Source organism: Silene latifolia, unplaced genomic scaffold (assembly GCF_048544455.1).
Source record: "Silene latifolia isolate original U9 population unplaced genomic scaffold, ASM4854445v1 scaffold_141, whole genome shotgun sequence".
Taxonomy (NCBI): Eukaryota; Viridiplantae; Streptophyta; class Magnoliopsida; order Caryophyllales; family Caryophyllaceae; genus Silene; species Silene latifolia.
In genome coordinates, this window is record NW_027413135.1 from 609740 (window position 1) to 621214 (window position 11475).

At 37.5% G+C, this 11475-nt stretch overlaps 1 protein-coding gene across 1 annotated transcript; it reads left to right on the top strand.

Annotated features, from left to right (window-relative positions):
- The first annotated feature begins 9309 nt into the window (after nt 1-9309).
- Nucleotides 9310-11139, top strand: LOC141637731 (uncharacterized). The gene is made up of 4 exons (XM_074447173.1): nt 9310-9363; nt 9449-9817; nt 10166-10587; nt 10692-11139. The coding sequence occupies exons 1-4, from the start codon at nt 9310-9312 to the stop codon at nt 11137-11139; spliced, it is 1293 nt and encodes a 430-aa protein (XP_074303274.1).
- Nucleotides 11140-11475: the final 336 nt, after the last annotated feature.

Sequence of the window (11475 nt, forward strand, 5' to 3'; positions counted from 1 at the left end):
AAAAAAGAAGCGGACACATTGTCCCAAATGAGTTTTACTGATGATTAATAAAACCTTATTAGACTTTTCTCCTGGTTCAACAACCAGAAAACTAATTAGTGATGAATTCCAATCTCCCAGTTGGGAAAAATTTAGAAATTGGTTTTTTCATAATTTTGATGAAGAACAACAAGATATTTTACAAGATGAATTCTATGAATACTGCAAGTCAGTTAATGAAATTATTTATTTTGTTCCTTGGTATTGTTCAACTTATTTATATAATCATTTGACAATCCTTGAAAGGAATTTTGAACTTCTCAATGGAAATGAAGTTAAAGGGGTTTATCCTCCCCTTAATAGGTTTAAATTAGACGGGTGTTCTTACATTAATCACTTACTTGTATTACATTCACTTGAACGGTTTTTTCTCTTTTCACCCGTTTTGGAACAACTTTCTCTTTCCATGAATAATATATTTATTTAAACTTAGCTTTGATTTTGATTCTTTAAAAAGACTTAGGCCCTGTTCTTTTGGACTTAAAGTCACTCTCTTTAAGTTAAGTTCAGCAAAATTAAGTTAAGTTCAGAAAAGTTCAGCTCTTATAAGTTAAGTTAAATTCAGCAAAATTAAGTTCAGAAAAGTTCAGCAAAATTAAGTTCAGCAAAATTAAGTTCAGAAAAGTTCAGCAAAATTAAGTTCAGCAAAATTAAGTTCAGAAAAGTTAAGCAAAATTATAAGTTTCATAATATTGACGAGTTTTAAAAAAAGATACGATTTTCGTTCAAATCGATTGTATAAACAGTCCGAAATTAATTATTATTCTGTATTTTTTAAAAAAAAAAAGGTATTTATTTCAACCCCAAATTCTTACCTATCCCCTAACCCACCCATTAAAACCACACAAAGGCATCAAAACTCCAGAATTTTAATCATCTAAGTATAAACAATGGCATTTGGTCAATTGAAAAAAAGGTGGAAGGTGTTAAAAGTTATACCTTAAATGTCACATAAGTATCAAATGTCCATTATTGTTTCTACTTTTACACTTCATAATTTTATACGGATGCACACTCTTGGGATACATGTAATACAACATGAGAACGTTCTAGGGAAAACAGATTCATGCATGTTTGATAAGAAGCGGAAAAAAGTTATGTACAAGGTGCGAAATAACATAGTTAAAAACATTTGGCGAGGCAATGGATTTGACGAGGTGAGCTCAAATGAAGATGAAGAAGTGACGAGGAAGATGATAATATGGAACTAGATGATTAGAAAAAAAAAGTAACATGTGATTTACTTTTTATTTTTATGTATTACGTAATGTGTACGAACATATTAATTTATATAAATAAAGTATTTTATTATTTTTACTTGTGTTTTAAGTTATATTTCTTTATTTAATTATTATTATTATTAGTAATAGTAGTAATATTAAGTGAAATTAAATTAAGTTAGTTTAAGTTCAGCAAAATTAAGTTCAGCAAAATTAAGTTCAGAAAAGTTCAGCAAAATTAAGTTCAGTAAAATTAAGTTGAAAAGTTCAAAGAAAATTAAGTTCAGCAAAATTAAGTTCAGAAAAGTTCAGCAAAAATAAGTTAAGTTCAGCAAAATTAAGTTAAGTTCAGAAAAATTAAGTTAAGTTCAGCAACTTTAAGTCCAAAAGAACAGGGCCTTAGTATGTAATATGATAGACCTATTTATCTTTTGCAATGACAGTTAACAAACTTTGGTAGTTACTTAGTAGTGCCTTACTTGTGGAGTCACGGTGTTGTGTAGTGTGCTAAAAAAAAGGTGGGGTGTCTTTAATTAATTATTATGAAACTATTTTTTGTAATTACCATGTTTTAAAAAAAACATTGGTTAAGAAATTGTTTACATGTTAATTAAGTTAGATATTTATATGAGTCTTCTATTTAATTTTCTTGTCTATAACATGATGATATGCTAAAAAAAACGTAAGGTGTCTTTTATTTTTTAATTTTGTTTCATAACTCATACAATAAAGCTATTATTATTATATTATTATTTAAATTTAATTAAAATGAAATTATTAGTAATTTGTAGTTATCATGTTTGAAAAAACGGGTGCTGTTTATGAGCTAATATTTATGTATGCATGTCATAAAAGTGGTGTGTTTTTAATAAACTTTGCGTATATTATTTGTATGAAAATTCTTGTATCCTCCTAGAGGCTAGTACTCCTTACACTTAAGCCTTCATAATATTGCATTTGGTAGATTGCCTTTAGGCGTAAGGAGTGACGGTCCTCTCGGAAGACAAATTTTCTTATTTGTATAATTGCGTCTTAAAGTTATTATTATTACTATATATATTACTGTATGTCATAAAAGTTGCTTTCTTTGATTAAATTAAATTGCCTTATTAAGTTTTTTAAAAGTATTTTTTATTACAAATCTGGAAAAATAATCGTATATGCGAACACGATATTTTAAAGTTTAAAATGTGGATTAACCAATATACTCCAGATATATTTGTTCTTTACGCTTATTTGCTTTATTATACCAAGCTTGCTTTGATTAAATTAAATTGCCTTATTAATTTTTTTTAAAGTATTTTTGGATACAAATATGGAAAAATAATCGCAGATGCGAACACGATATGTTTATAGTTTAAAATGTGGATTAACTAATATAATTTGTACCGATATTTGTTCTTTGTGCTTATTTCCTTTATTATACCATGCTTGCTTTGATTAAATTAAATTGCCTTGTTAATTAAATATAAAATGGGTTATTATTGTATAGTTTGATGATTCGATCAAATTAAATTAAGTTTTAATTTAAATTGCGGATAACGAAATATCATGTTATTGGTGCAGGTTAACTATTGTGCTACCCACCGATGGTGGTTAGGAGGCATTTAGCTAACGTTACCGAGTATGAATGGTTGTAACACCGATATGAGAAATTATGTCAATCCTTATTATATTTGTTTAGTTTAATTTTGTAATTTTGTAATTGTAATGTATTTGTAAATAAATTTGTAATGTAACAATTTTAATTTTGTAGTATAATTTATTTATAATTCAAAGCCTCTACTCAATGAATTATGTAGCAGGAAGATGGATACTCGATCAATGAATTATGTAAGTTGGATACTCGATCGAGTGACCCCAATACTCGCTGCTAATCTCTGATCAGTTGGCTCAAATGTTGGCGCAATTTGCGCAGCTTCAAATCAATAATAATAAAAACCAGTTTACTTACGACTCGTTTTATTTACATTGCAATTCGAAATGATTGTTTTAGTAATGACATTGAGAATGAGGTCGAAGACGAACGGGTTGAAGATGATGATGAGCTTGAACCACCTCCACAACTGGTTAAAGGGTTGGAGGAATATGATCACAAAAATCCGATGGTCGAGGATACCAAAACAATCAATGTAGGAACCTTGATAGAATTGCAAGAGCTCAAAATAGGGTCTACCTTAGATCCTATAGAAAAGCAAGGGTTTGTTGATCTATTGGGTGAGTTCAAGGATGTATTTGCATGGTCTTATAGAGATATGTCGGGAATCGACAGGGAAATCGCGGAACATCGAATCCCAATTAAACCGGGTTTTAAGCCGGTGAAACAGAAGCTACGCAGAATGCGAATCGAGTGCTTCTTAAAAGTAAAAGAAGAAATTGACAAACAATTCAAAGTCGGGTGTATCAAAGTGTCGGAATTCTCAGATTGGGTTGCTAACGTAGTGCCAGTGCCGAAGAAAGACGGGAAAGTTTGAGTTTGCGTAGATTTTCGTGACCCGAACAAGGCATGTAACACCCGCAAATTTTCTAATCTCATTTATTCACTTTTAAATTATGAGATGTAATTTTAATCCTTCAAGTACGGATTTGATTTAATTAAATTCGTTTTATAATCGGTGTTCGCTCTTGATGCGTAATTTATCCATTTTGACTCGGAATTTAATTCCGTCAAACCCGTAATATTTTGTAATTGTCTTATACATATATTATAAGATCAAAGTGACCCCTACATAATACACCCACCAGATTTTAGAGGCCATCTAGCTTGCCTCCTACATTTTATTTTATTGCAAAAACAACCCTAATCTATACCATAGTTCGGCCCCTTTTCTTCATAGCTTCCTTATTTTATTTTTGGGTGGAATTTACCAATAATTGTGCCTTGCTTTGGCTGGTCACTTGCTCTATTTAAGGACTCCATTTTCCTCTTCATTTCTTACTACAAACTACTACAATTCATACTTCAAAGCTCTTGCAATTTGAATCAATTCTCCTACTCTTTTTACTAGTTTACAAGCTTGTTTTCCACCATAATTTAGGAGAAACATATCAAGAGAATTCATCCTATTCCTTTCCTTCAAAACTCTAATTGTTATTGGTAATCTCTTCTTCTTTGGTAAGAATAGTAATAATAATAGTCAAGGTAGTTTTATAGTCATCATAGTTTTATTTCATATACTTAATCGTGACATATGGTGCAATATACCATATGTGTTTTTATTTTATAGGTTATCAAGAAGACTCCGAAGAAGACGAGTATTTAATCGACTCGGACCTTGACAACTAAGGTAACAAAGGACGTTACTCGGTGTTACCATATATTTGTTGTAGTTGCTTGTATTAAGAACTTTGACATTTAGAGGACTTACTAATAATTTGGACTATAAATTGATAATAACTAATTTCGAAATTATGAGTAAAATGGCTATAAATTACTTTTCTGGAACATTTGACATATTATAAGTCACCATGAATTTTTATAGTAATTGTTTTGCATTTAAAGTATTTATTTCGTATTTTACATTATTGTTGCAATTCTTGCAAATATAGTATACTTGGACTATTTTAATTAGTTTTAAAATACTTATACTAAATTAACAATTTATGAAATTTTAATATAAGGCTGAGACATTATATATTACGGTTGTGTTAAATTTTTAGCCCTCGAAACCTTCATTTCGTAATTTAAAGTAAATTGGAAGTTTTAGTCAAACCGAAGTGTTGATAAACGATTCTGATAAGTCTGTTTGTAAAATTTATATCCCCTGTTTATATTTCGAATAATTAAAAATGTTGTGAATAAAGTCCTGTTATTTTCAAGACTAGGATCTACACAAAAAATTTCATAACATTTGGACGTGTGGTTTGATCAGAAGAAAATATTTGTGAACATCTATCCAGAATACAACAATTCTGTCTTTAGCTCAAAGTTTAATTTGAAAAACATATTTATCCTTCGAAACATAAGCTTATATATTTCATGAATAAACTTTAGGATGTCTAGTATCCTGTAAAATTTTAATTTACCTCAAAATATATTCTAAAAGTCGATTTATAAATTAAGACATTCTGGTTATCATTTTATGACTGATTCTGCAAATCAATTTATATACCCCTACTACTTTCGTCATTACAAGTTTATCAAAGAATAAAAGTTGTAGCTAAAACCTTCTGGAAACCATGAAAATTGACCTTGCATCATTTCTATTTTTATATATTTAATTATGAATTTTACTGTAAGGTCGTTTCATTTTTGTAAAACTGTTTTTATGACTAAGTCTCAATAAAGGCCTAAATAATACATATCTTCATAAAGTACTTTCATTTAGACTTGATTTAAAGTATAAAGCAGTAGCTTTATCATATGTAAACTTCGAAATCATTTTATACCTTATAATTATACAGTTAAAAGTTTTCACTCGAGATAATAAAAGAGTAGTTTACTTACAAACCTTGAAATAAGATACTACCTTTTGGGTATTTTTGAGTTTGGAATATTTGGAGGGAAGGCAAGGAATAATAAACTGAGGTATACTATTTTCTTACCACCATTTGATTTGTTACCCCGGGGCTGAGCAGGGTTCCGTTGGTACAGATTGTCGTAGAGTCATGTACATGTACTTAGACCGGGCCGAGCAGTGGTTCCGTTATGGTTTGTGACTAGTGGGTTGACGAGGTGGTCCCCAACAATTAGCACATGGTAGGTGAGCAGGGTCTACGGTTTTTAGCAGATTGCCAGCATGTTAAAATCTAAGTCGAACTATATTAATTCCATTTCGTTGTTTGAGGAATTTTTTGTTAAGCATGCAGTACGATTTGTTCCGATCGTAATTTTGATATCATATTTTAATTACGTTTGTTATAATACTTCAATCTATTTTGATATATTATTTCTTCTATACCATTTATATTGTGTAACATGGCTGGGAGAACGTCTAGTTACTCCCCCATCGATCGTGGTCGTTATGTTTATAACATGACGGGTATTCTTATGGATGGGATATCGGTGTGAGAGCTAGCGAGTAGTCCAAGATCCTACCTGTTCTTCTTTATGTTTTCAGTTGAACACTTTGAGGATTTTTGTTTTAGCCCTTTTTCTAGGAAAGTGGCATTTGTATTTGACCGAGCTTTGCAAAACTTCATAATTGAGAATTTTATATTCTCAATTTTTATCGATTAGACTTTTATCATTGTGTTATTAATCCCGTTCGACAGTGATTCCGCCACTGTTTTGCACTAGATTTATAGGGGGATTACAGTTGGTATCGAGCATCATTTGCTCCCAACGCTCACACATTGATCCGTAGGATTATGCCTAATAAATAATTTAGTGAGAGATGGGTAGAAACCAATAAGGACTTGGATGCTAGTTTATCTGTTTTTGCAAATCAGTGCTTAGCATTGACTAAGTGTTAACGTTCTTTTAAGATGGCCGGACGCGGACGTGGACGTGGACGTGGATGTCAACAGGAAGAGATTCCGGATCGACAAAGCAATCAACCAAGCGATCGTCAACTCGCTTAATCATCGACCAACAGGATCGAAGACTTGGCCCCTCGCGGTAGAGGAAACGGTGGACGGCGAGAGTTGCTTTTTCCCGAGCCCGGACGGATGGCGAAGAGCAGATTGACCTTCTTCAAGGGTGTCATTGACCCCGAGGCTCGAGGCTGTGGATCGGACAGATGGAGCGGCATTTGAAATCTGCGAGGTCCCAAACCAGCACATGGTGAACCTGGCCGTCCATTATCTGCAAGGTGAAGCCGACCATTGGTGGAGAATTGTTGGTTCCGCAGCCGCACTAGCACCTGGGTTCGGATGGACCGAATTCGTCACCATGCTTGAGAGAAGATTTTACCCTGAAGAACTAAAACACCGGAAGATCGAAGAGTTCATGGAATGCAAGCAGGGAAACCTATCAGTCCAAGACTTCACTGACCTTTTCAACAGACTTGCGCACTTTGCTGAGGAGCTGCTCCCCCGATGAGGCCCGAAGGGTTTTCTATTATCGCAGGAAGCTGAAAGCTGAGGTCACTCATTTGATGCCTAAAGACCTGGATACCGTAGAGAAGATCTACAATGTCGCCTTGCTAAATGAGAGATCCTTAGCTCGAATCAAGGAGGAGGCTGCCCCTGTTAATGTACCATCTCAGAAGAGGCCTTTTTCTTCTCCTACTTATTCTGCTCCCAAGAGGAATAAATCTCCTGGAGGTTCTGGACCTAAGAAACCTCACTTTACCTCCCGACCTGCCTGGAAGAAGACTGATGAGAAGAAAGACTTCGTGAAGAAGGATGCCGTTTGCTATTCTTGCGGTGACCCTTATCATCCTGGGCTTACTTGTGGTGGTGACCCTATTGTCTGCTTCAAGTGCAATGAACCGGGTCATAAAGCTAACAGATGCCCGAAGAATGATACTGGTACATCAATTGTTAAGACTGCTGCTGCTGCCACGACTGCAAAGACTGGAGGTGCTGCTCGCCGTAAAGGTCGTATATTTGTCCGAGCCGAGCCGATGCCGAGGCTAACCCGGATGTGATTACCGGTACGTACCTTGTTTCGGACGCGTCATGCTTTTATTCGTTTGACACCGGTGCATCTATATCCGTCATATCCTCTAAATTATTTGAAAAAGCATCCTGGTATCCATTCCGCCGAGCCCGTTCCCATATCTTTACCTTCGTGAAGCTATATCTTGTGTTAAGGCATATGTTGACGTGCCTATTCTCATCGCTGGTGAGGTCTTTCCCACCACTCTTTTGGACTTCCCTCTGGGTGAGTTCGATGTGATCCTTGGTATAGATTGGCTGGCCCTTTATGACGCTCGTTTCCAGTGCCGAGATCAGAAGATTTCCTTGAAGAGTCCCTGCGGTAGCCGAGTTACCCACCATGGTGGTAGACGTCAGGAGGGTATAAAGATCGTTTCTGCCTTGAAACTGATGAGTCTACAAAGGAAGGGTTGTCAAGTGTTTCTATGCTCTGTTTCCTCATCTGCTGAGTTACCTGAGCTTAAGGAGGTTCGTATCGTGAACGAGTACCCCGATGTTTTTCCCGAAGACTTACCTGGTATTCCTCCCGAGCGAGATGTTGAGTTCTCTATCGATCCGTGCCTGGTACTGGTCCGATTGCTAAAGCCCCGTATCGTATGGCCCCTGCTGAGTTACAGGAACTACGGAAGCAGTTGGATGAGATGATCGAGAAGGACTTTATCCGCCCTAGCTCCTCGGCTTGGGGTGCCCCTGTCCTCTTTGTGAAGAAGAAGGATGGTTCTATGCGGTTGTGCATCGACTACCGAGAGCTTAACCGTGTTACAGTAAAGAACAAGTACCCTCTACCCCGTATCGATGACCTTTTTGATCAGTTGAAGGGCGCTTCCGTCTTCTCTAAGATCGATCTGAGATCTGGCTACCATCAGATCCCTGTACGAGAGTCCGATATTCATAAGACCGCCTTTTGCTCAAGGTATGGTCACTATGAGTTCAAGGTTATGCCTTTCGGTTTAACCAACGCCCCTGCGGTGTTTATGGATCAGATGAATCGTACCTTCCAAGAATTCCTTGACAAGTGTGTGGTGGTCTTCATCGATGATATTCTGGTCTACTCTAAGTCTGAAGCCGAACATGTTGAACATCTGAGGATTGTTCTGGGCATCCTGCAGAAGCAGAAGTGGTATGCAAAGTATTCGAAATGTGAGTTTTGGCTCTCCGAGGTAGCTTTTCTTGGCCATGTTATCTCGAAGGAAGGAATTAAGGTGGATCCTGCAAAGATTTCTGCTATCTCTGATTGGTCTAGTCCATCTAATGTTGGTGAGATTCGTAGTTTCTTGGGTCTTGCAGGCTATTATAGAAGGTTTGTTAAGGATTTTTCCAAGTTAGCCCGTCCGATGACTCAACTTCTAAAAAAAGAATCCAAGTTTCTATGGTCCGAGGCTTGCGAAAAGGCGTTCCAAGAGCTCAAGAAGCGTCTTACTTCGCACTGTGCTAACTTTGCTCGAAGACGGTGTTGGCTTCAATGTGTTCTCGTGATGCTTCTAAGCATGGGTTAGGCTGTGTGCTAATGCAAGAAGGTAAGGTGATCGCCTATGCATCTAGGCAGTTGAAGGTTCACGAAGTAAACTACCCTACCCACGACTTGGAGTTAGCATTTTGTGGTTCATGCTCTTAAGATTTGGCGTCATTACTTGTATGGTGTGAAGTGTAAGGTTCACACTGATCACAAGAGCCTGCGTCATATTTTCACGCAAAAGGATTTGAACGCAAGGCAGAGACGCTGGATTGAGTTGGTGAATGACTACGATCTGGAGCTGTTGTACTATGAAGGAAGAGCTAATGTTGTTGCTGATGCTTTGAGCCGGAAGAATGTTCATTCCCTTATCCCTTGCTCTGCTTTACCCGAAGCTCTGGTTCGCGAGTTCGAGAAAATGTCCATTGGCGTGGTCCTCAATGATCCTGCCGTTTGTGTTAACTCCTTGGTGGTCGAACCCGACCTCTTTCAGAAATCCGTGAGAAGCAGTTGGTTGACTCTTTTGTTCTTTGAGATCCGTGTGAAGATGGGTCTTGGGAAAGTCTGTCGACTTTGCTAATGACTCCGGTGGAGCTTTGAAGTTTAAGGGTCGTTGGGTTGTACCCAAGGATGATGATTTGAGAAAGAAGATTTTCGATGAGGCTCATAAAACTCCTTTTCGGTGCATCCTGGTGGCGACAAGATGTACAAGGACCTAAGGCTTCACTTCTGGTGGCCGCATATGAGAGATGAGACTGCTGCTTATGTGAGTAGATGCATGACTTGTCAACGTGTCAAGTTTGAGCATAAGAGACCTGGAGGTTTGTTGCAACCACTACCAATTCCCGAATGGAAATGGCGGTGTGGCTATGGATTTCGTAATGGCCCTACCGAGGACCGTATCCGGTAGGAATGGTATTTGGGTTGTGGTGGATCGTTTAACCAAGAGTGCTCGCTTCATCCCGATTCGCGATACTTGGAGTTTGGAGCGGCTTCCGAGACCTACGTTGCCGAGGTGGTACGACATCATGGTGTTCCCTTGGAGATAGTATCCGATCGTGATCCGAGGTTTTGTTCTAAGTTCTGGAAGGCTCTGCAGAAGGCTTTAGGTACCCGGTTGCTGATGAGCACTGCTTTTCATGCTGCTACTGATGGTCAATCCGAGAGAACAATCCAAACCTTGGAGGATATGCTCCGTGCCTGCGCTTTGGATTTTCGGGAAACCGGGAGAGACATCTACCTTTGGTTGAGTTTTCATATAACAACAGTTATCACGCTTCAATCAAGATGGCTCCTTTTGAGGCTCTTTACGGACGTCGTTGCCGTAGCCCTGTGTGTTGGGATGAACCTGGAGATGTGTTGGCCCTTGGACCAGATGTGATTGCTGCCACTATCGATCGAGTTCGATTGATCCGATCCGTATGAAAGCTGCCCAGATCGTCGAAGTCTTATGCCGATGTTCGCCGTCGACCTTTGGAGTTCGAGGTTAGTGATTTGGTTTTCCTGAGGGTGTCTCCAATGAAAGGAGTGAAACGGTTTGGAATTAAAGGCAAGCTTAGTCCTAAGTTCATAGGACCATATCCGATCGTTGAGAGAGTTGGCGAAGTGGCTTACAAGCTCAAGCTACCCGCTTCGATGGGTAAGACTCACGACGTGTTCCATGTATCCCAGCTGAGGAAGTACGTAAGTGACCCCGCGCATGTGATCGAACCAGAAGTTTTAGAGATCGAACGGACTCGACCTATGAGGAGAGACCGATCCAGGATAAGCGATAGGAAGGAAAAACGCCTTAGGAATAAAGTGGTGCCTTTAGTGAAGGTTCTCACGGCGTTGCAACCGCTTCGAGGAGGAGACTTGGGAGACCGAATCTTCTATGCGCATTAAGCACCCTCACCTCTTCGATTAAGGTAATCTCGTTTCCCTATCAACACTCTTTAACTCCTTTCAAGTTTCGGGGACGAAACTTTTTCTTAGTGGGGGAGGTTGTAACACCCGCAAATTTTCTAATCTCATTTATTCACTTTTAAATTATGAGATGTAATTTTAATCCTTCAAGTACGGATTTGATTTAATTAAATTCGTTTTATAATCGGTGTTCGCTCTTGATGCGTAATTTATCCATTTTGACTCGGAATTTAATTCCGTCAAACCCGTAATATTTTGTAATTGTCTTATACATATATTATAAGATCAAAGTGACCCCTACATAATACACCCACC

Coding starts and splice junctions, on each gene's coding strand:
- LOC141637731 (XM_074447173.1), top strand. CDS start 9,310: ATGCAAGAAGGTAAGGTGATCGCCTATGCATCTAGGCAGTTGAAGGTT. Junction 9,818..10,165: donor TGAAGATGGGTCTTGGGAAA/GTCTGTCGACTT, acceptor CGTATCCGGTAG/GAATGGTATTTGGGTTGTGG. Junction 10,588..10,691: donor GACGTCGTTGCCGTAGCCCT/GTGTGTTGGGAT, acceptor AAAGCTGCCCAG/ATCGTCGAAGTCTTATGCCG.